Source organism: Odontesthes bonariensis, chromosome 7 (genome assembly GCF_027942865.1).
Source record: "Odontesthes bonariensis isolate fOdoBon6 chromosome 7, fOdoBon6.hap1, whole genome shotgun sequence".
In the NCBI taxonomy this organism is placed as follows: Eukaryota; Metazoa; Chordata; class Actinopteri; order Atheriniformes; family Atherinopsidae; genus Odontesthes; species Odontesthes bonariensis.
This window is the reverse complement of record NC_134512.1, coordinates 17,283,152-17,308,613: the sequence shown is the minus strand read 5'-3', so window position 1 is coordinate 17,308,613 and position 25,462 is coordinate 17,283,152. Positions and strand designations below refer to the sequence as shown.

Below are 25,462 nucleotides of genomic sequence, written 5' to 3'. Positions count from 1 at the left end.
GATTGAGATCCGGACCATATGCAGTTCTGTTTATTAAAGGGCCACAAAGTGAGCATTCTGGGGAAGCACTTAACTGGATCCTTTACCAGACATCCAGCTGTAAACTCCACGAAGGCTGTTAAGCAAGATTCCTCCCATCCATGTTTAGTTTTAGGACAGGCCTCATGGCCATTTCTGGCTTGAGGTATTTGAGCTCCTAAAACTCTAGTGACCATAGTACTTACAGATATGTACCAACTGCACGCACCATTATAGATCATCTTTTCAAGTATAGACTATGATGCAAAAAGCCAGTTTCCGCTTTTCTATCAAAAGGACTTCAGTAAAATATGCAGACTCAACAGAGGATTTATTCAAATCTGTTCAAATACTATCAATTCTACAGTCTGTTAAAGACTTATAGAAAAGATTCCCAAGACAACCCCATTTTTATGAGTTTAGGAATACCTTCTATGAGGTCTTGTCCAGTGTGGACAGCTGAATTTTAAAGGAAATTGTATATTTCCTTTAGTTTATGACCAACCACAAATTACATAATTTTATAGTATGAGGGCTGCACAGCAACAAAAAAAATTTGATTATGTGTCAGATTTGGAAATGATATCAATTCTAATGCACACTGAGCTCCAAATCATCCCCTAAAATTAAGCTCATCTTCAAACTGTGAGGGAGCTTGTCGCTGTGCTGTCACATCAACTCGCACCTGCCACGTCAACTGGCTCTAATCCCCTACATAGTGGAAGTCATCTGATCAGCGGTACGGTGGGCCGCTTACACTCAGAGGACCTTACTTCAAACACTGTGGCTCAAATATCACCAAACCCCCCCCCCCCCCCCCAAAATGCAGCATAGAGGACAGGAGGTGGGGAGCGTTATGAGTTACAGTGGGCTGATTTTTGTGAAATAATGTGTTTGATTAATAGACTCATGAAGGAAGGATGCATGAGGAAGAGGGAATCTGAAGTACTAATTTTTAGTTGGAAGACTTTGATACTTTTATTTGTGCTTTAAAGCATAAAAACTTATGTGTGAGAGGTCACAATATCATTCCTACCACTGATAATGGAGCAGCTGTTCGTGCGGAAATTTTCAATTGACAAAGGAATAGAAAGTAAACCAAATAAGGACAAATGAAGGCGTTATGCTGCACTAAATGTGATCTACTTTAAAATTATTAGACCAGAGAAGTAATTACTCTGGATTATCCCTTAATCTGGAACGATATGAAAAAATACCTGCTGTTATTGACAACAAATTTCAAAATAACCAACTACATGACCAACAGCATGCACTGAAGAGGCTTCTGCAAACGGCACAGAATAATCTTTGCTTGACAAAATCGTCATTCAGGATGTATCCACGTTCAGTCAGCTCTCATCTGATAAAGCGAGCACCATCTCTTACAAGAGCTTACATTTGCTATCAAAGACACAGTAAAATACTCCACAGGCCATTAAACCAGCAGCCAATGATCTATGTGCGGTTGGTCATAGACTGCATCTGAGCAAATACTGATGATGATGTGCCACTTGAAGTAAAGCGTTAAATCAAGCATAATCAAGCATCCGCTGTCAGCCTGGAAGAGGTGTAGGGCAACATTTGACGGTACTCTCATAAACTAGCCCAGTGACACACTTTCACATCCTTACTTGGGGCACGCCACTGACTGAGGATGTCACGCAGACTCCTGCTGCCATACACAGAAAGGTCTAAAATAAACTCTCATTCTCATCATGGAGCTTGCTACCCTTTTCAGCGGGGGTGTGACGAGGCATTCTGCTTCCAGCCTGCTCAGAGGTGGGGACAAAGTGGATGCATAGTGGACAGAGTGGAAGGTGGGAGAGTGTATGTAACAGCATTGTGCCGGTCACAAGGCAGAGTGGGGGCACCTTGGAGAAGAGTGACAGCAGTCACAGCTGAGCCACTCACCCCATCATGACATAGAGAGCTGAGCTGCAACAAGCCCAACGTAGAGGGAAAGGTAGGAAAGGAGGAGTGCCTGTCAAACACAATGCTCACTGACGTTTGATTATCTATTCCACCATTCAGCTTTTCCTAGGCAACATGTTCTTTCATAAATAACTGAACAGGAACACCGGTGTGCCCTCACAGAACAGGACAGAGGGTGCCTGTACTCACACAACCCCTGTGCCAATGCTGCTGATGACACATCTATTTATAACTAACAGTAGTGCTGCCAAGTGATGAAGTTAAGCGCATCACTTCATGCAAAAGAGACCACTCCGTACGAAAAGCAAAAGCCTAGAAAACAGCTTACAAACTCACTACTATTCCAATCAACAAAACCATGACTGTCTCTCTCGCAAGTGTATTTTTGCACAATCTATTTCCAAACATCAAGTCTCTATCTTCCTGGCCCGCTCTCTACCTCTTTTAGGAGCTGCATAGTTGGAAGCTATGGCATTGAAAGGCTATAGCATGCGCAAGAGTTAAAAAGAAGCTCGATTACATTTTTATTGGCATGGACAGATTATCAAAATGAAAGAAAAATTTTAAATCCTGAATTGATTTTTTGTATATTTCTGGTTTTCCATTAAGTGATGATAGCAAGTGGAAATTCTGACCCTCTACAGCCAAGCGAAGTAAACAACCCTCGAGTGATAAACTGGTGACAAGAAATCCTGAATTATTTGCTGTGGAAAGCCTGACGTGTTATTGATTTCACAATGTCAAAATCTGAGGACAACTACTTATCTCCCAAGGGTGTTCATGGGTCTCTCGCTGAGCTCAGAAGGGTTCAAAGAACATTAATGCGGTTGGACCACCGGTCAATAGAAATCAATGAAGTTTTTACATGTTTTTGAATGCTAATGGGGGTCAGTTTACATGTCTCCTTCCCATGCCAAGATGTCACCACCTTTGGAAACAAGTGAATTAATAGAACGGATGTGATGCAGCTGGCAAACACACACAAATAAAGGCAAGTCAACCATGTTACGCAGACAAGCACAATCTCTGGGCTTGAGGTGGAAAGATGTCAACACAGAAGTGTTTAATGAGCTGAATGAGTGACGCCTGGGTTTACTTACAGAAATGCAGCCTTAGAAATGAAAACTCACTTGTGTGGTCAAAAAATGATTTTCAGCTCTGTTTGAGGTAGAAGACTTCATGCAAAATATCTAGTTCAGACAAATTGTCTAAATTGTCTTCAAGCTTCACCACAACTGTTTTTGTTTGTTGTTGTTGTTGTTTTTAACAGTTATTTAAAAGACAGATTAGATGTTCTCTTTGCCCATTGTAGTGTTTAGAGATATTTGTGGAAAAAGCACATCAGTTAAATACTGATGTTATATTAGCCAATGAACTGATGAGTGACCCGAGTGGATCAGTGATCAACAGTTTTCTCTTTCAGCATTTGCTAAAAGTAGCCTTGACTCTGTTCACAGCAGATTAGATTAAAGGAAAGAAACCTGAAATAAATAATTGAAAATGTATTTTCATGCTTACTCAGGTTATTATATGCCACCTGTAATTTTTCAATGATAAAACTAAACTTGACACCAAAATTAGCTGAGTTTGGGAAACAGGCTTGAATATATCGGTAGCCTACTTTAGGAGAAAAAAGAATACTATATGTGTAATTTTAATACAGATCTGCATTTTAGGGCCCTATAACAACAAAATTAATTATTTTTCAAAAATAACATGTAAAAGAAAAAAGCTCAAATTGAAAGCAAGAAAAATGATTAAAAATGACAATGTTGTCCTGCTCTGTGTTGCTCAATAATACCATGTAGCGTAACAGAACATTTGGTAATCAAGTGAAGGATTGTTATGTTTTGTAGGCTGTCATCCATCCCTTCTTAATTTCCATCAGTCCACACACTGTGAAGGCTGGAGTGGACGCTCAGCTCAACTCCGGCTCCTGTATTTTACTGACGTCTTTCTAATTGGCGCACAGAGAAGGATCGGTCACTAAAAGCCAGACCATTTGCACCGTTTCCATCCTTGTGATTATGAAATTGCCGTCGACTGTTTTAACCCACGACGTGGGTGCTTCACGGCGTTACATGGGAGCAAAGAAATGCCCGAATTTGTCTTTTCGTGCGCGGCGACGCCACACTACGAAAATGCAAAATGGCCACATGGTCGTAGTAACCTTCAAGCTCTGCTCCCGGGATTCATCCTCAGCATTCTGCTCCTCTGACGTTCAAATTGAAGCCGGGCAGCTTAAAACTTCAAATGAACACAAACGGATTCATCAAATCAAATTGTCTTACGTAGCCTACTGTCGTGACTATTTGATGTTAATTGCAGTAGTCACCTGAGGCTCAACCACATGGTCCTGGAGCAAACGCACTGTTTTGGTAACAGGCACAAGTCAGTTGCGCCGCTGACCGGCTTTGTCGCTGCCCGTCATTATGTCTAAAAACAATAAGCATTCAGTCCGGTTCTCCATAAGACACTTAACCTCATTTGCTGCTCCTCACCAGTCAGTATCAGGCTTCTTTCGACGGAGTTAAAGCCGGGTGACAAAAGCCACACCGTGCATTCCGGCCTCCTCCTGTTTAAGCTACACATTTATTTATTTTTTGGGGGCAAACTACCATTATGAATACTTACTCTCTCCATGTGTGGACGAAATGCAGATAGTGGAGACAGAGAGCATCAGACCCCAAAACAAGGTCAGGCTGCCCATCGATGTTTCTGATCTCACGTTCCAGATCATTATTTTCCTCTTAACGCCAACAAAAATAACGACGTAAAATTCAAATAAAATAACGGGGTTGTACTACACATCAGCTCCTCGGCAGAGAGCCTGTGCATTAAGGAGGAGTAAAAGAAGAAAAATAACAAGTGTCTGTAGCCTGAGAGGCTACTCTTTGGCAGCCTGAAAATGCGTGGTCGCTCTTCAGTCTGACTCTAAAATTCCAATAAATACGCACAAGTGATCTGTACAGGGGACTGCTTGCTTAAAAATTAAAATAAAATAAAAAAAAAAACAGTCTGTTATTTTTGCCGATCACTGGATACTTTCGCTGCTATGGCAAGCAGGCCAGTGATTTTCCTGGATAAATGATGGTAATCCCCATCTTCATTCTCCATCTCTTGAAAACAGCAGCACATTTCCAGTGCGATCAGGCCTGGAGTTGACAATTTAAATTTTTTTTTTTTTTTTTTTTATTAAAAATCGGTTCACGGTTCTTTTTCACCAGTAGCCTTTGCCACCACAATAAATCAACGCCAGTGTCGCTCGCAAGAATCCGCCGTGAGAAGGACCGTAGGTGGAGGGGAGGAAGAGGAGGAGGAGGAGGAGGAAAGGGGCAGAAAGCGCGTCCAGATCCACAGGGGTGGTGGCTGTGAGGTTGAAAAATGAATGAAAAAGATCTTTGCCTATGCCATTCAGCCAGCACGGGCTATCGATCCCCACCGAGCAGTCCCGGCTCGCGATGAGAAGTCGTCCTTAAAAGCAATTTCCCTGCTCCCCTGCTTGGACTTATCTCTGCCGTCAGTCGGGATTTGCAGCTGAAAGAAATTACCAGACTTGTGCCACGCAAGAGAATGGGTCTCCAGCTCTCCAGCTAGACGACCTCGGCTGGGGTGGGAGGGAAAATGTGTCCACGCAGTTGTCCGTCTAAGACGGTTTCTTGTTTTGCTTCACGCCAAACGAGAGAGGGGGGTGAAAACCGATAAAAAAAAAAAAAGATAAATACTCCGGTGATGCGTTCATCCACACTGAATTCTTACGGCTCGCCCTCCGTTAGCGCAGGCTGTGGGTCTCTGCCCCACCGTGGAATCGCTGCTGTAAACAAGAGTCGGCGTCTCTTACACAGAAACGCACAGCGCTACGGATAAGGTGGCCGGAGCATGTGTGAAAAACCGGAGTGGATTCAGAGCCGGTGATCCTCAAAGAGCGCGGCATCCCAAACAAAACGCGCACACCCCTAACGGGCCGTCTCTCTGAGCAAAACACGGCTCGGGATTGCAACGACAGCAGTGATCAAATCCAGCAATTGATCATCCTCATCATGAGCGATTAAAGACGACAATACTGTCTCCATGCCCTCACTTGTTAGAATCACGTGTCTGAGATCTGCGGACTGTCTGGGGAAAATACAGTTTCATATGTTATGGAGCGTGGCTCACTGCACTTCACCCACGCACGAACCAGGTGTGGCTGTGTTTTAGTTCGCTCTGTCTGGGCCGGATTAGGTTGGCACTGGCTATATCTTTTCTATTGTCCATGCTTCGTTCGGTTCTTTTGGTGTAAATAAAGAGAAGACAGAATTATTTTCTCCTTCGTTGATCCTCTTCATGGTGTCAAATAGAGCACATTTCACCAAATTGGCAACATTCAAGGTCTCGCGTTGATAACAAATGCTCGACGACTTATGACCCATAAATGTGACTTGCAGTGAGAAATTACTGCACTGTCCTGTGTCTTACACACCGTCTGTGAGGCAATAGGTGAATTAAATGACCTTGTGGTGGCTCCTTTTAATGTTTTTCACCCCTTTCAGCGACATAGGCCTGTTCTACAATAACTTTAAACCTTGATATGTCTGTTAAAAAAAGATCATGTAGATCATATTGATGTGTCTTCCAGATATGTGTGACAGAAAATAAATAACTGTTGCGAGAATTTAACTCTGAAGAATGTTGGCTTAATTTCCAAATAAACCCCCAAAAAACTGTACTCGTTTTTTTTTTTTCAAAAGTTCATTTATTGTCAACCTTTCGACACAAATATACAAAAGAAAGAAAGAAAAAGGAAGAAAAAAAAACATCAATGTGAAACAAGAGGTACAGAACCGAACAATGATGTTCCAGTGAAACATGAGGCAGATAATATTGTTCATACTTTAGGTTAGAAACCGGCTAAATTAGGCAAGAAAATCAGTGAATACTTTCAATGAATATTGCATATAAAGAATGTTTTTTTTTTACTTTAAAGATATGCAGAGCAAAGCAATGTAAACTTTACCACAGTTTGGTTGGATATACTTTTTTTTTTAATTTGGTTTGAAAAAAATGTGGAGGTTACCCACCGGATACTAACCATCTGTAACCGAGTTCTTTTGTTTGAAAAATAACGACATTTCTATTCGGCAGTGAATTTCACACGTAAACGTGCGATTTGTGTTTTTCCTGGAGTAACTCCACAGTTAGCATGCGCTGCATTTCTAATATTTCTCCACACGATGTGGCTAAAAAGTACTGCTTAACAACTCTAAAAACGTAAAGATATGTCATTACTATTCTCTTAAGATTATTAGAACATTTTCAGTAGACTAGAATAGCTCAATCATTTCACTAAGAAAACAAAAAGAAAAAAAAATCTTGTTATTCTGGTAGTTCCAACAAAAGTGACGCTAAAATAATTATACTTACATAGTAATCACTAAGTTATAGAGTGGAAAATTAAAGCCTTATGCCCACAATGTTTTAACCATTACAGGACACCTTGCTGCATGGATAAATAGAGCAACGTTCAGCACCGTGAAGTCCCTTCAGCACACTAAAGTTATATTAACAAAGGTCCCAAGTAAAATCTGGCATGGATCTTAACCTAAGAAGGGACTGCCGGCTCTGCCATTATCTTTAATTCATCTCACACAAGCAGCAGATTCAGTGCACTGAGTGAGGAGCATCACTGTCCACTCTCATGTTTCCATCCTGATGAAGATTTACAGCCTAATGACACTTTAAACAAACAAACAAACAAACAAACAAAAACCAATACTAATCAAACAATAATAGATTAAACCATGGGACTATTCACTTAGTTCACACTAGTGAAATAATCCGAAATTTCGCTTACAATGGTAATCTATTCTTAACTCTAGGTACTTGTCATTATTACTTTTGACTTAAACTTACCAGCAGGAATGGATTTTATCAGAGGAGTCCTGCTGATAAAGGAGGACGTAACGTTGCAGCTTTTGGTAACATCAAAAAACAAAAAGAATAAACCCATCTATCTGGCTGAGATAACTTGCACATATGTTTTTAAAATGTTCAAAGTGCGAGTGTGTTCTGCTGAGTCTTCTGAATTGTAACTATTGTGAGGTGAGTGACCGAGCAAGTGCAAAAAGCAAAAAACGGCATCTGACTGCAAATGTGAAAATGGACGAAATGTCTGTGTCCCCTGAGAATGACAGACAAAAATCAATGTTTTTTAAAGACTTAAAACTTCAGGTTAACAGATGTCTTTATGGCACCGTCCTTGTCAAGCTCCACCGGTGAGGTGGCGCCCTCTGCTGCTCTATCGGACACATTACAGTTGAGCAGAGAAAAAAACATGTTACTGGAAAAACAGAAGATCGGTACGGAATGACAGGGGTGTGGGAATTTAAAGAGGAAAAACCCCCAAATAATGAAGAAAATGATGAAATAAACAGATACTTAGATGTATGACATGGGGAAAGAAATTGAATGTGGAAATATTAAGATAAAATAAAAATAATCGTAAATATTTGCATGAATTTTCACATTTATATTTGTAAACAGTCCAAAATGTTCTTAAATCTAGGATGATATTTTTGCATACATATACTTGAAATTGTATCCACTATAAGTTTTGTTTAACGTGCTCATTGGTTTTATTTTCACTTATTTTCTTCCAACTGCTTTTTCCTTCCCTAACTTGTCTCTTAAATTAAATTAAACTTAAAAAAAATTTACAAAAGCAATTAGCAGCGGAAAATACATAAAAAATTTCATTAACTGACTCTAGTTAATTAACTGAAATATTTGGAATATTTACAGAAATAAACTGAATGGTGAACATGTCTGCATATACTATTTTGTTATTTCTCTTTACATTTCCACATCTAATGATCTTTTCTTATATATTCCTGCAGTCTTTTATCTAATATTTTTCCTCTTTGCATTTTTCCACATTTATGGGATCGTTCTTTAAATTCGTTCCTCTTGTGGCACTCCTGTCATTTCGTAAACCATGGCTCTGGAGAGAACTAAGGCAAATACTTTCAAGTTAAGTAACTGCATAAGTTAGAAAATATACACTGTCACTGAGGACTCTATAAAAAGAAAGGAGCTTATTTAGGCACTATTTTGTGTCTGGTTTTCTCAATCTGACACAAAGACAAAGCATCTCCATGGGCTGGTAAGATATGAGACATCTATTGTCTGTATGTACAATATCATAGCTAGGAACACAACTGCAATCACAAAATGCAAACTTATAAGCTTAATTCTGTTTAAAGTGGTCCTTAAGTGATGATCCCTTTCAGAAATAAAATACTGTTAAACGCTTTAACCACCAAGCAACTTATTAGAGTTTCACTCGACTTCTCAATTATTGCACCTCCAACAATATTAAAGCTTTCTCTAAGTGCTTCATCAATGAAAAGAGGCAAAAATGGAAACAAAGGCAACGGTTAATGACAACACGCCAACTGGGCATCGGTTGGGTTCAGTTTAACTTGACTATAAAATATAAAAGGAGAAACTAGAATGAAAAACATTGAAAAAAGCATCTTTGTGCATCCAGTGATTAAAAGGATTTGGGGAAAGCTAGGAAAAAAAAACTAAAAAAAACTAAACTCGAGACTCGAATCATCAGGTTTTATGTGACCGTAATCCTGTGTTTTTTTTAAAGAGATACCACAGTGATGCAGCTGCCTCCAAAAACCACTAAAAAACAAACAAAAAAACAACTGCTGGTCGAAAGTTGTGCGTGTTTTGGTATACTCTTGGGTTGCAATGGGGTTTGGCTTAGAACTTTGTATTGAGAGCACAGTTCAAGTCTTCACTGGGTTCAGGCATTTCCTCTGCCTCTGGATCATTTTTCTCTTTAAACACCCCCAGAAAATCCCAAGACTGCGGAATTAGTTGGCGACGTAAGCTCAAGTCCACCAGCCATGACACTGTAATAATACTTATCACAGAGCAAAGCGTGGCCAAAGTCCTGAAAGGAAAGTACTGTTTGATAACTCCATTTTCCTCCCTCCAACCAGGGTACAGGAGGAAAGGAGCGATACCAAGTAGAGGCTCCCCGCTCACTAGTCGCAGCAGCAAACCTACTACGAAGCCACTAATGGCACCATATGTGTTTGCATAATTGAAGTGCAGCACACAGACCAGCTGTGGAAAGATCATGCAGTAGATGAGGTCCCCGCTTACAAGCCAGAGAGCGAGCACGCTGTCATCGCCAAAGGCCAAGCCCGTCCCAGCCACGCCCACCAGCAGCACGCTGACACGGATCACCCACTGCAGCTCCCTCTCCGAGGCCTGCGGGGAAAGAGGGAGAAACCAACAATGAAGCCTAAGTTGTTGTGCCCTATGCTGAATCAAAACACACTCACACACACCTTCTTCCTCAAAGTCGTCTTGTATATGTTTTGTGTAAACAAGGATGCTGAGGACAGCAGCACAGAGTCCATGGAGGACATAACAGCTGCAGCCACAGAACCAATGCCTAACACTGAGACCCAACTGGGTGTGAGATGTTGTAGGGCAAGAGGAAGGATCTTCCCTGCATCCCCATTTTCAAAAGGAGTGGGGAGACCATACTCTGTCTGGTTCCAGTCTTAGAAAAAAGGAGAGGAGAGGAAACAGAGGTAGAGAAAGAAAAGGAATGACGGGATTGGGAAACATTTGAAAGATTATGGTGATGGCATCAAAAACGCAAAAAAAAAAAAAAAAAAAACCTACGATAAAACTATTGATTATTAACTATTGATGATGCCATGCCATTTACCGTGGTGGTGAGCTTAAATGTTAAGGCATATTCTCATATTCAACATGTTAGCATTTACATGAAAGAATACCTGCAGAGGCAGCCATGGCTCCAATGACAACTGAAGGGATTCCCATAATGAAAACAGTCCCAGCAGAAGCAAAACAGGTGATCTGGGCCTGAGTGGAGGAGGCTGCGGAGAGGATTCTCTGGTACAGAGCTTGATACGACAGGCCCCCTAAAGCCTACAACACACACAACACATGAGAGATGGGTCAGAGACAGGTTGAGCAGAATGAAAAATGTCTGCACTGCATTAATCCATTCAAACCCAAGGCTTCCTTTTTAAAGCTGAGGGTGTTACGGAAAATATAAAACTGCTCACTGAAGAAACTAGAAACATGAAATAAAAAAACAGCTTTTACTGTATCACTGGAATCTTTCCCTTTGCCCCCCCCCCCCAAATGTTCATCTGTGTGTCTTGAAAATGTCGATTCAACACGTGCGAAGCTCCGAACTTGAAAGGTCAAAAGGCTCATATGTCGCTCAAGGTTAAGTGTTACGAAAAGTCATTTCCAGTGCTGTGATTGAAATGTTGGTTAGTCCTCCGCTGCCTTTCAATACATAAGGGAGTCAAACTGTGCACAGGCAGAGCAATCACTGTGCTATGATAACTGGCTTTTCTTAATTTAATCTGTTTTTTTTTCATTCTCTAATTGTTTTCATTTGTTCTGCAGTTGCCTTTTCCTCCTGTCGAGTATGAAAAACAGGTCTTAATAATGAAACAGTCTGAATTCCACGCAGCTGCTCCAGTTTCAGGAACCTTGGCATTTCGCAGGCACCATGCATGCGGTGTCACAGTGTGAGGTCTTACTGAGACAGTTGCATAGCATTAAGCCATTCTTAATGTTTGTCTTATGCAAAAGCTGCACCCCAGGAGTCTTTCCAGGAAATTGCCCTTTAAGGTGCAAAATTAAGACTGGGGTCGCGACCCTGGGGGGTTCGATCCTCTCTAGGACACAAAACACCACGTACACAAATCAGTTTAAAATATGTTATTTCACAGGTCATGCAGAGCAGTCACTGTACATATTGTGGATAGGTCAAGTAATTGAAAACACAGGGGGGGGTAAAAAATAAAAATTCTTCAAAATAATTCCTTCGTTAATAATTGGTCACACAGAACTTTATTGTATTAACCCATAAGAACCCAGACCCATTTCTACTTAAATGAAAATTAAGGGGGTTATAACACAGACTAAATAGACCACATAGAACCCATTTCAGAATTTTTTTTCCAAAATACCACCCCCCACTGTCAGAGATCTGTAATGTGACATATAAAATATTTTTCAATACTCATCTGGATTGAAGCAGCAAACATTCAGTGTAAGAGTTTAAAAAAAACTACTTTATTTGACTCACAGCTGCTAGTGTTTTGACCTCGACAACCCAACAACATTTTTTTTTTTTGCGACTAGTTAACTTTATAAAGAAGGCGTAATCGCTTGTTTGCTATGGGACGGGTCGGGACAACATTGTATTCAAAATATAAAATATTTTTATAGGACTTTTTAATGTGTGATTTTATAAAGTTGCACGTGATACCAACCTTTCGTGAATTTTGCCAGCCGTCTTCTTTCGGTTGAGCTAATCTAACGCGATAGGCTATGCGAGAGAGACGCGAGGGACAGAGAGACGGAGGGTGAGCACAGCAGGTTAAGGAAATGCAGCTGAACGAATTCGAGTATTTTTTAAATAGAGTTAAAAAAAATAATAATAACGAAACGCCATATGTGGCGGCCGGTGTTTAATCTGTGGCGCACCGCCACGAATTAGTCTATGTGTGGGAAACACTGCCAGAGAAATTTAAGACCTATGTATGACATTTTAGACCCATGACACACATTTAAGACCTTTTTAAGGCCTAGAATCGGGGAAATTTTTTTTAAGACTTTTTTAAGACTTTTAAGACCCCGCGGCTACCCTGTAAAGGATTCTTTCAGACCTGGCCATTTGCATCTCAGGTACAAGGTAGATTAGGCAAATTAAGTCTATTGAAGAGTTGTTCCTCCCTGACAGTCCTCGCCAGAGTGTCGGAGCAGCCACTTTGGTTCAAAACCACCCTAAAAAGGCAGTCAAACCACAAAGTGAGCTTCAACTGCATTAGAAGTAAAATCGCTGAACCTAACACATTTCTACAGGTTGCAGGTGTGCCTGAGTAACCGCTGTGAACCATTATGAATGAACATTTTATTGCTCAGATTTAATCCTTTCTCGTCGTGATTAAAGCAGTAAAAACACGTGAGGAAGACCGCTTCAGCTGCAAGCACTGGAAATCAGTTCGTGTCACACGTTTCTGTAGACTGTGCTTTTTAGAAATGTACTTTAGTACTTTAATCTTTGCTCAATTTCAATTTGATGCCAGCAACACGTTTGGGGGGAAAAGTTCCAACAGGGGGTCAAGTAAAAATGTGAAAAATTGTGTCAAGCTAAAAAGCATTGGAGAGGGTTTCACAACTTTCTCAGAGTCTGAGGACAAATAGCTTTTTTCCCCATGTTAAAAATAGCAAATAATTAGCCCGCAGCACTGTTGACTGTACATAACAACATAAAAATATTCAAAGAATCCAGAGAGATCTCTGTGTATCAAAGACCAGGGTGTGAATTTGAAGTGTTGGTGAACCTTTGTCCCAGCTTTTTAAAAGAATATGCAGATGCTGTCGAACTTAAAACAAGGATACTTTTGATCTGTTGTCTTTGTACTTTTTTTATTTATAATTACATAGAGGCTGTGTGTTATTTGCAAGTCATATTGTTTTGTTTTTATGCACATTCTATAGCGTCCTGGAGTTGCATTTAAGATGCTTAACTTCAAGACACATATTACCACAAGTTTAATCTTTAAAAAAAAATTCTTTACCAGTAACAGCATCTCATCGACCCATTTTCCCGAGTCTGCCAGATCCAGCTTTCCAACCCACGAGTGCCCTTGTGTCTGATTGAAGAAGCTTGTTTGCGAGAGGACGTTCACTGCAGGACTGAGCACCAAAAAAGGAATGCAGAGCCACTGAAAGAAAGAAAAAGGTAGGTACACCAGAACCACAGACAGTTTGGTTAGCCACTGAATTACCAACACTTCCTAATAAGTGCATCAATCTTTTATTTCGGTCCAGTATTTTTTATTTGCACTCCACCCAGACCTACTTTCCATGTTTCAGTCATTCTGTTACCCAATACTTCATTTTAATCTCCACCTGTGTTTTTATTTCTTACCAGGCTGACGAAGACAAAACAAAGCTGGATAATATCAGTGTATGCAACTGAGTAGAGGCCCCCTAGAAATGTGTAGATGATGGAGACAGCTGCTGAGATGACGATGGAGAGGGCAGACGACAGCCCGAGAATTATGCTCATCGTTCCTCCTGAAATTCGTAAAATATTCAGTTAGGGACGGTTTAATATCTTATAACCATAAATGGAATTTAAAAATGCACCACTCCTTTATCAGGGAAGAGTTTCGTGGAAAAAATGAATAAATTCTTGCTATTTAACACTATGTTAGTGTCGAAACAAAGCTGAGAATACTCGGTTAACTAAAGTAACTGGACGGCACTGATATATTCAGTTACAAGACTTCATTGGCTCCACAAACGGCCGTAATAATCCTCCTTATAAATAAACCAAAACGTCCCCTGTTGTGACTGGCCCCTTTGTCTCTCTGTTTCCTTGAGTGCAGGATGTAGGCATGTCTGCTCTCCTTCAGTCTCTAAACTCTCCCCATCAATCCCTCTTCTCATCAGCAGGCAGTATATCTGCACTGGGCTCCACGCTGTTCCCTGCCAGATCGTTGCTCCCACCAGTGGTAAATGCTCACGTTTGGCTGCCGCTCAGTCTGTTGTCTTCGCATTTCCAGGCCCAATTCCCAACCTGCCACTAACCTTCTTTACTCCCGTTTTACAGGTGTTGTGCCAGCCCGAAACACTGCCACCCCAGGCCTGTCCACCTTTCTCAACAAAGCTCTGTGGAAATACCTTAGTTGGTGGGAAAAAAAACCTTGCTAAAACTTCTTCTCTTGCCTCAGTGTCTGCTCCTGCATCCACCTGGTTCTTTCTAATAGTCCCACATGGCTCTGAGGAATGGCTGCCCATTCCTGCACTGTGGAGAAGTGATTTTTGATGGCTTTAATTTCTGGACTTCTGGCAGGTCATGGAGGAAGATCAGTAATGTTCGTTGCAAGATCTTCGTGCCAAATCTGACACACACATGTTCGGGTTTTGTGTTGTTGTAACGCAGCACCTCACGCGACGACTTGGATTACAGGGTCCATTATTTTCCTTCAAACAGCCGGCAAGTGTGCAAAACAGCAGAAACATCATCCTACGTGGTGATACCGGAGCCATCCCATCTGTCAAAGTGCTGCACACAGTCCTGTCATTCTGTCTCCTTTAATGAACGCCCGTCCTGAAAGACTAGAACGTTTTCATATTTGAGAACTTCACAGAGGACACCTGCTGAGGAGCTCAACATCAGTGACGCACAGCTGCAGTCCGTCCTGTCTGTGCCAAGCTGCGAGTACAGTATCATTGTTTGGACAGTTTTCCTCAGCGGTTATGTCAGTCCTTGTATTTTACAGATAAGCGAGAACGTGGTCGCGCTGCTTTTCAGAAGGGGTTAGCATACCTACTTGAGGAGTAAGCTACGCTGAGCATGTGACAAAATCCCTATTGTTTTCCATGGTCAAGTGGAACGAGAGAAATCTTTTTATCCAATTCTCAGACACTTAAGTCGGAAAACAAAACATTTAGAATTAAAAGGTAAACTAAAATTAAGAGTGGTGCATTTTGAAATTCCATGACAATGTACACGTTATGGCACAATCGCAGCATTATACATTTCGCTTCTCAGAGACATGAGTTTTTACCCAGAGCAGCAAGGATGCAGGCAACCCACAATATGTCACTGACCAAAGCAGGAACCATGAGTGTTGCAGTGAATATGTTCCCATAGCGACTCTGAAACGGGTCCAACATGGTGACGTAACGCTTCGACCTCATAGGTTTGGCAAAAAACAATCCACCTTCAGGAAGCAACAGGATACAAATAAAACAACAACTCAAGATAAAATAACATGAATTATTTTGATCATAAATCATGAAGCAACTAGATTATTGTTAATTAAACTAGCAAACTAAGAAAAAACAACAGAAGCTTCCCTCCAACACAAATGATTATATTGGAGATTTCCCGTGTGTCACTGTAATTATGGACTGTAGGCCTAGAAAAGGCAACAATTAGCTGATTGAAGAATGCAAATTGGTCGAATTCACCTGTTCAACTTTTAAATAAACCTTTTTAATAAGAGGGTCTCGGGAAGAGCATTCAAACCTCACCTGAATCGCATTCGTCTGATGCATTCAAAGCCAGGCTGTTGGCTTTGAATAGATGCACATCTACATATTTAAGTAGCCTGTTATTGAGGCTAAAATCAGGTGCCCAATATGACATCTAATGGAAGTAGCCTAAAACTTCTCCCAAGTAAAAAATAAATAGCTTTCTCTATGAGTTAATTAATGATATATTGGAAATGTATAAAGGACAGTCAGCTGCCTTACAATTTCAACTGCCAATTTTACCAGTTCTATTCCCCTGAGTTCTGTCATGAAAAGCAAAATTACTCTGACACAGCAGATCACCGCTACATGACTAACACTGACAACCAAACTTTGAAAGAAAGTACTGAAAAAAGCAGAATGCTGGCACATGTTCAAATAGTTCATACTTCAGACTGCACAACATCAAAAATCAGGCTTTCTTCCTTTGTAAGGAAGATCAAACGTTTTGATCTTTGCTACAAACTGTGAGGCTTATTTCTGTGTTAGGAAAAGATGAAAGACTGGGCTTTTCTTCTGATAAACTCCTGCTGCATAAAGAGTTACAAGGGTAGTCATTATGACAGAGTCCACTTGATCTGGTATTTCTGAGACAGTTTTGAAGAGAGGTCTTCCGATGAGGCCTTCTTATCATTGTGTACTGTTGAACATTAGCCTACACACAGAAACTGAAGCCAAACTGACTACTGAATGCAATCCTTGTTTATCTTCTCTCTACCAGCCATCCGTTTGTCTGATATTTTTAGTTTGCCAACAAGACATCTCTGCACTTTCATTCTCGTGGAATCTGATGCATACCAGTGCTTCAGTATTGAGTTTATCAGTTATTTCTAAATCTATACTCTGTAAATTGCTTGACTAAATTACTCTCAAACAACATGAGAAAGCATGATACCCACACAGTTGGAAGAAAAATGTCTGATCTGTGGCAATATATGAAAAATATATACCTTTTTTAATAAATAAATTATTTGCAATAACCATAACCTTCAGCTCTGCATCATTATTGTGCAGCAGGACTTGTTTTGGCTACTTACCCAAAAGGAAATTGAGAGCATAGGCAGGAGGCCCCATTGCCCAGATGAGACCTTGAGTGGGAGAATAAACAGCCTCGGCTGTTCCCATAACATAACCTCCACCAACCCACGTAGCTAAAATCGAAGCACAAAAAAGAGGACAATTGAAGAATGGAGCAATAAAACGCAGGAAAAGAAGCATGGAGCACAAACAATAAGAACCAGTGGCACACGTAAAAATCAAAGATTATACCTGTCATGGTAAAAATCCCGACCAGGACACTGATGTTGCGACCACCAACAATAGAAACCTCACTCTTGCTGCCGGGGCATGTCTTCTCCACTTTCTTGGATTTCCGTGATCCCCAGACTCCAATTACCAGGATACAAATATAGAAAACTACCACAGATATTAGTCCGGGGATATTGACTGCCATGATGATCTGGTTACAAAACAAATCCAAAGTGCATCAATTACACTGACATTTTGATATGGGAAACACAATAAGCATTAAAAATCTTTAACACAGCTGTTGTCACTAGCTCAGCTCTGGCTGATAAGCAGAGGAGCTGTGCCACAATCGCATATGACAAAGCTAACGTGTTGGGGTTTTTCCAAAAAGGACCACTATAACACAATCAAATCTTTTCAGTCATCTACATCTTAACTTGACCTCGATGAGCTATTCACATCCTTAAAAGGCAGGGGAGGCAGACTGTTTTTCACACACTATGCCAACTACTGCAGGTTATGTTTACAACTCTAACCAAACTATTTCCTGTCCTCGCTGCCCCTGGCTAAACCCCATAAATGAAATTCACCCAGAAGACTTAGGTCAGATTGCATTGGAAGCCTCCTGCACATAAAAGGCTGATTAATAGAGGGGAGTTTTCAGCCAGGGACATGTATATTAGAGGAGTGCAGCCAGGGCGAGGCTACAACTGAGTCCTGTGTAATTTTCCTATGAGTTTAGTTTGCTTGAGGAAGTTTGAACTGTTCAGTTAAAAGATTACTCATGAGTTCAGTCTGATTTAATTATTTTTAGATCCAGTATTTTTCCACCAGGATTTTGTTTTTCTTTGTCAGAGTGGTTTTCCAGCAGTGGGAGGACTCTGAGGAAGAAAAGCAGACTTTCATTCTCTTATCTCGACTCATTTCAATTCCTTAGGTTAGGTTTTGATGTTTGCACGTAAGCTTACTGATAATTTACAGGAATTATTTACTGTCGGCCTAATTACCGTGAAAAAGGAAACCGACAGTTACTTTAACACTTCCTTCCTCTTCTTCCTTCAATCTCTGTCTCCTTCACTGCTCAAGTAGTGTAATCAGTAATGTGTTTTTTTTATGGTTTTCAGTTTGTTTTTAAGGCACAATTGTTTTGAACGTACTGGTTATTAAAAGGCGGTCATCTTGACTTTGGCCATGAATTGTAAAAAGGCACGTGCACAGAATGACCGGCAGTTTTTGGGTCACTACTTATATACGATGTCAGTCCACTATCCATAAATCAATGTAATGTTTAAGAGATCTTCTATAATACAAGGATCAATACCACTCTTTGGAAAATCCTCATTAAATTTGCACAATTGTTTACGAACGGCATTTGCAATTTGTAAACAAGTTGTTTGGGGGGGGGGGGGTTTCAACCCTCTTTACAAATTAACCCTTCCACTGCAGTGGACTGATTCTGGTGCTGTACCTTAAAAAAAAATAAATGAATAAATAAATAAGTAAATAAGTAAAATGTAAACATAAAACACTTTCTGATATATGGCCAACAAGATGCACAATCAAACTCACAAAACCAATGTGAAGGTGGGCTGTTATTAGCTGTGTATTTGTGGGGACATTGCACACAGCTCAGCGAGAGCTTATTTGATTTGTTGTAACTGTATCTTCAGCTCCACTAAAAAAACACCACAGACTTCATCAAAGAATCAGGTGTGAAGAAAAAAAGCTTGATATAACAAAGGATTTTCTGCACGCAAAACAATTCAAATCCAGCATGCCGCACACCCTGAATGATGTGGGACACAACCAGAACATGCACAGGCCTGCTGTGTTCCTGTGCCACACCTTTCAACAGTGGACTTCACCCTGACAAAGATAAGGTCAACGCGGTGGTCAATGCACTTGTCCCACATGACACAGTGATCTTTCCCAGGACTTACAACACGGTGCAGCTAATTCCATGCTTAAATTCACAATGTACTGGCAGCTTTATACTAACTGAATTATTGCTTCTTCTGCACATAGAGTTGATCTCAAGATGCATAGATAAAAGACAGCTATGGGTCTTTAGTTGTACATGTTGTTGATTCGGGCCTCTTGTTTCAGATACAAAATTGAAACTTGCCATCGAAGGATGTGCTTCTGAGCAAAAATCTAAACTGCCTGAAACCCAATTGCCAGGCCTGCCCTAAAAACTCAGATACTGCTGACTGATCAAGTTCCAACAGTGGTCAGCCAGAGTGTCGCTCTTTGAAGAGTTTCGATGCAGCCTCTCTCAGAGTGTGGGTACGAAGTGAGGGACGGTACTGACAGAGAAAGACCCCAAACTTGATGTCTTTAGTGTGGTTCCACACCACAGCACATGAAGATGACATGTACATATGGGGGGGGCAAGGTTAATGCTGCCCCTCTCTTTTAAAGGGGAACTCCGGGGCATTTGAAGCGCGTTTCCATTGCTAGAGGTTGTCAAATACTGATAGTAGGACACAGAGAGGCGCAAATCTGCGCTCCCTGTGTGGAGATCGCGCTGTTCGCACAGCGTGTCATGCGAGGCTAATATGTGGTGGCTAAGGGGCAACTGCTAACCCTTCCACGTAAAACAACAACTTGCACACAGCAGAAACGTCACACCACTTTATAAACCATCCGACAATAAAGTCACAAGCCTTACCATCAAAACCATATGCATGGTTCTCACATTACTGGCATGGGGACGTTACAAAACAACTTTATAAACAGCATGTAACTCACCAGCTCCACACAGGGAGCGCAGATTTGCACCTCTCTGTGTCCTACTATCAGTATTTGACAACCTCTAGCAATGGAAACGCGCATCAAATGCCCCGGAGTTCCCCTTTAAAAACAACAACCCCAGGGAGTGCTGTTAAAGAAGCAACATAAGACAATAAAAACTACTCCAAATCCCACTCCAGCAGAAGAACTTTAGCCCAAAACAAATAAACCAAAGCTGAAACCCTACAGGGAACCCTTCAGGCATCTCTTCATTTCAAGAAAATAAGAGCATGGTGGCCTCTGGTGTTATCCCCCTCGACGTGGGAAGCTCTATAGCTGAAGCATTATATTTACTCAGAGGTAGAACATTTGGATGGGTGCCTACACCTGACTGCACAGCAGAGACCGACTCCAACACGCACGAGCGGCCACAGAAAAGCTAAGATTACAACACACACACAGGTTGTGAGCGAATCCACCTGAATCTTAATATCGCTTTACTCTGACATTACCTGGCTAATACGCATTATTGGAAGAGTGGCTGTGCTGTTCCCACTCCACCACAAACGACCATCATCACGCAGTGACTAAACGTTCAAAGAGAACACAGCTATGAGTGGAGCGAACTGCCCTACACTTTCAGCAGAGAGACCAGACATTGGAGCCCTACGGGGTTTCGCATCATCTTTTTTCCTACGACAAGGTTACGTTCTAACGATTCTGAAACACAGTATCTACGGCTATCATTTAAGGCAGCCGTAGCAGCCTGAGGGCGCCACGGAACACGGCAATGTTAGGCCAATTTGCATTGTTGAGAAAGAAGAAGAGAACAAAGCAGAGGGGAAAATACTGCACGTGTCAACGACTCGTATCCACCCCCCACCCCCCTCTTTTTTTTTTTTTTTAACAAGCATCAGATGGCACGCATCGGTACACATTTTTAATATAAATCACAGAGAATATACGTTTGCTGTAACGTTATTTAATTTTTTCAAAAATCGGCTTATTAGGCTACTTCAAACCCGTCTAACGGGGTCAGGAGTAACAACGCGCAACTTCCGCTCCAAGTCAAATTGAATTGAAGTCGTACGCACTGACACGAAATGTTCATATGATATAAATACGACCCGCTCGTCAAAAAATACGATAAGTGTCTTTCTGTAACAATATCTAATAACGCATTTATCTCAAGTGTTATTATCGCTCCGGCTCTCCCCTGCCTTTTATCCATCACAATGAATAACGCTAAACATTTAACTAAATTGCCTTCCATTTTGTTAAACCTACCTCTCTGTGGGGGAAATATCCTCCTTCACCGAACCTCTGCTTGCAGTTAGACACTTAACTAGCCTCTGTAAAACCACAAGCTGGATGGGTTGCATTCAACGCGCCTACGTTTTTTTTAAACTGCTATAGGTGCGTCCACCTTTTTGTTACAAAAGGCTTGTGATTTTTTTACCTCATTGCCCTCTTCACATGACTTTTACACAACAAACGTCTCTAAAACATAGCGGTCACGTATAACGCTGTAATTAAAATAGCTCACAGTTAGAATGAAACAGCTGTTTCGGAGCAAATCCAAACCGATGCTGAAACGGTGTAACTTGAATGCACCCCGGAACGGGAGGCGACGCGCCGCGTTATCTAAGGTGGACGCTTCCTCCCGTTCTCTCATAATTATGCTTACATGTTTAACCCGTGAGAAGAATAACGCGTTCGCCACTACTGTGAACAGTAATTTATAGTTCACACGAAACCCCATACATAGCCTATTTAACCCTGTTTCTATCATTAACTGAACCTGAAACAGGATGCTTGAAAGGTGACACCACCTCCACATTATCGCATCACTGCGCGTTCTCCGCGGGGATGAGAGTGACCGACGAGCCTTTGTCAAAACTATCAATCGGCATGTGTAGCCTTCTCATAAGGAATTTCAGTAAACGTGACATGTTCTTAAATGAATGGGTGTGACACGAGAGACAAACGGAAAGCAACCAACAAGGCATACCAGTTCATGAGAAAACGCCGGAGGTATTCTCTAGGTACCAAACCCTGTAATTTTCCTCAACTGATAGACGGTGCTGTGAAGTCACAAAAAATGTATCTGAGTTACACAGAAAATCCAACCCCCCTTCAAGTGGACCATCCTTGCCTCTCTGATCTTTATTACAAAGAAATACGCACGGCGATGGTGTGTTGAAAGGGACACACTTAAATACTAGATCCAGGTGTTTGTCCACCTGTAAAGAACATTTATCTCTGCAATGTGGGCGCTTGGAACCTGTTCGGCAGGTTGGATGTTTTCTGTTTCATTTTAAATAAAGAACGACTTTATTTTAAACTATTTATAACCATACACGCATCACGATATAGTTGTATTGGAGCATATCTTGACACCTCAAGACCATCTTTGACCACGGCGGTAAAAAATAATTTGGTCAAACATTAAAAAAAGTCATGACGAACAAGTAAAAGACACATCTGTATTTAAAGTGATACTCCGGAAAATAAGATGAAGGTTGATCTACTACTGTAGACAACAAAGCAAGGCTGCTCAGTTTCTCCATTGATAAAATAACTTCACAACTCTACAACATAAAAATTCATAAAAAAAACATGTAGAATATAGCATATACTTTGTTGTCTACAGTAGTAGATCAACCTTCATCTTATTTTGAAGCTCCCAGCTCTCTGAAGTGACGTCAACGCAGCTTTATCTGCAGAGAAGCTATCAGGCTTGTGTTGATAATAATAAACTCCTGGACTATTTTCAAACTTCCAAATGCATCGCTTTGTGAGTACAGACCATATTTTTACTACTGTAGAAGTTTGGTGTCATGGCATGTGATTTTAGTGTGGTAATTTTGGAGATACGGACCAGGATCCATTAACCCTTGTACGAAGCTATTCGGGATGACTCAGTAACTCAGCTGATGTTCAGCCAATATCGAAAAAACTGCGGGTGGGCTACTTGGCTGGATATCACGGTTCAAATGACCCCAGGTTGAATCTACTCCGGAGTATCACTTTAAGTCAGACATTTTGTATGCTGAATTCAGAAGAAGTGTTGTTATTATTTTAAAGTAACACAGTGTCACTTTAAGAAGTATTTTATAATATCAGTTGTCAGAGAAATGTCTGACTAATCCCAGACAAATCCCAATTCCAGCTGCACCACCGAAATAGATCGAGTGCGTCATTCACAAAGATGATGTATAGCAGGGTTGCCAACTTTTCCTAAAACCTTGGAGTGAGATTTCAGCGGGTCGGTTCGCGACACGCATCTCAGAAGTTGTTCTACAGTACATATATATATATATATATATATATATATATATATATATATATATATATATATATATATATATATATATATATATATATATATGTGTGTGTGTGTGTGTAGATATGATGTAGACACATGTATGCATTCTGTGAATATACAATAGTGCAGAGTATGGGGCCTTCCTCTAGAAAATTTTGCATTTCTTAAATGCAATTTCTGGTGGTGGGGACATAATTTGCCACTCCACCACCTAAGGTTGAGGGACACCTCATTTGTGTGGGGGTCTGGGGGTCCTCCCCCAGAAAATTTTGTATTTCTTAGATGCAATTTCCTGTATTTTAACCAAATTCTGGGGTAAATAATGGCAAATCCCATCTGATTCACAGCCCTCTGATTTTTTTAATGTAAACCATACTGGCAAGATTGAGAATTGATTTTTTTTAATGCAAGTCACTCAAGTTTCTGACTTCAACATCATCACAGGCCCAGGCAGACATTGCCACAGTAAGATGTTTTATTATTACAGATCCTGAAATTTCAGGATCTGTAAGTTGTAGTGCATTTTGTATAAAATATTAACTGATGAAGTTTTGAAAGTGCACACTGCAACAAGTGTGAAAAGTGTGAACAATAAAAGTGGAAATGTACAACTTTTTTTTAAAAATGTAGGCGGATGACTACTTAGCATTACCAACAAGCATTTGTTAGCTCTGCCCAGTTCCCACAAAAATAAAACACCAGTAGTCAAAAGATTAAGGTCCAGCAAACAATTATTAAAAATAAAGAAATAAACTGTCACATGAAAAACACTTTTCCACGGCTCACTTTTTCCTGGGCTCCTACAAACTATTAAGTTTGTAGCATTGAGCCTATTAACTAGCCAAATCTTGTATGAATGAGCCAAATGCATGGCCGTCAGTTTTCTTTTCCTGCCCGAGTCGGACATGATGACTCCGAACCAAAGACCGGTCACCTCGTCAGCTGTTTTCCCGCTATCACCGCTTAGCAACCAACCTAGCAACAAACAACAAGCCAGGCATAGCGCTACAGAAGGTGAGCCAATCACAGATAGCAAGGTTGTCCCCACCAATGACACGCCGTCTTTGAGAGAGGGAACTGCGGAGGGGAAATTAACCCTTTGTTTCGCCCGTGCTCTGCTGTGGTCCATTAGTTTAAGCATTCGGAAATTATAGAACGAGAGTGAAAAAAGTCCACACAGAAAGAAAAAATATCTAGCGTGAGATTTCTTTGTTAAGCGTGAGAGCGTGACACTAAGTCTGAAAGAGTGAGTGTCACGGCAGATGCGTGAGAGTTGGCAACCCTGTGTATAGTGTATAAAGTAGAGAGGATGAAGGTGGAAGTTTACAAGTCCATACCTACCAACAGGCTATGATTGTTGTGGAATTAGACCTTGTGCCCGAATCATCCTACTTATAATACAACAATTCATAAAATCTACTGCACAACTAACGGATGGCTGAAATGAATGTTCTGTAATAAACGTGAACGTGTACTTAAACATTTTTTTCCGTCTTACCAGCATTTTAGAGGTTTTCAACCCCCTAAAATGTCCCTGCTACAGATCAGCTAATGATACTGTATTTCTTAAATTCACCACCCTATAAATGCAATATTTTCTGTGATTCAGTTTTTGAGCACTGGGTGTCCAATGTTCGCCAGAAGCTTTCCAGATATGTGCACAGCTATTGAATTTATAGCAATGAACACAAAGTCTATGTAGAGAACATGTGTTCTATCTAATTTTTTTAACCAGTCTGGCAATCACTCAGAGGCATTGTGTAGCACCAGCTGCCACGGCCAAGTCACTATGTCAGAAATTCTTCCAAAAATGAATGAGATCCAGAATTCAGATTCCTCCCTTTAGTTTCCGATGTCCTGTGTTTCATTGATCATTTACTATTCAGAGTAATAGAGAGTAATACACATCTCCTGTATTTAAATAATCATATAAAAATGCTTTCTTCGGTATCCTGATGGAACGTAAAACCTTATCACCCTGGTTTAAATCCAGCATAGAACCTGTTTGTCAAGTAGATGTCAGTGATCCAAGCGGAACAAATCTGTCTTTATTACGAAAAGTTCAGGTATTTTTGCCCTGTTTGCACATGCTAG

General features: G+C 40.8%; 2 protein-coding genes across 2 annotated transcripts in view; both read right to left on the bottom strand.

Annotated features, from left to right (window-relative positions):
* igf1ra (insulin-like growth factor 1a receptor) overlaps positions 1–5,796 on the bottom strand; it is a 72,137-nt gene extending 66,341 nt beyond the window's left edge. Inside the window, exon 1 of the mRNA XM_075469794.1 lies at positions 4,585–5,796. Coding sequence (XP_075325909.1) covers positions 4,585–4,690 — 106 coding nt within the window. The 5' untranslated portion in view covers positions 4,691–5,796. The remainder of the gene's footprint in view (positions 1–4,584) is intronic.
* Positions 5,797–6,690: 894 nt separating this feature from the next.
* On the bottom strand, positions 6,691–21,472 carry LOC142383935 (high-affinity choline transporter 1-like). The gene is made up of 9 exons (XM_075469793.1): positions 21,328–21,472; positions 17,329–17,518; positions 17,097–17,210; positions 15,591–15,746; positions 13,943–14,091; positions 13,590–13,736; positions 10,758–10,911; positions 10,299–10,516; positions 6,691–10,218 (listed from the first exon to the last, which is right to left on the bottom strand). Exons 2-9 carry the CDS (start codon positions 17,510–17,512, stop codon positions 9,703–9,705), a joined length of 1,638 nt encoding a protein of 545 aa, XP_075325908.1. The 5' UTR covers positions 17,513–17,518; positions 21,328–21,472; the 3' UTR covers positions 6,691–9,702.
* Between the last annotated feature and the right edge of the window lie 3,990 nt (positions 21,473–25,462).

Coding starts and splice junctions, on each gene's coding strand:
- LOC142383935 (XM_075469793.1), bottom strand. CDS start 17,512: ATGGCAGTCAATATCCCCGGACTAATATCTGTGGTAGTTTTCTATATT. Junction 13,737..13,942: donor GTTTTGTCTTCGTCAGCCTG/GTAAGAAATAAA, acceptor TCTTTCTTTCAG/TGGCTCTGCATTCCTTTTTT. Junction 10,912..13,589: donor TCGATGAGATGCTGTTACTG/GTAAAGAATTTT, acceptor TGTGTGTTGTAG/GCTTTAGGGGGCCTGTCGTA.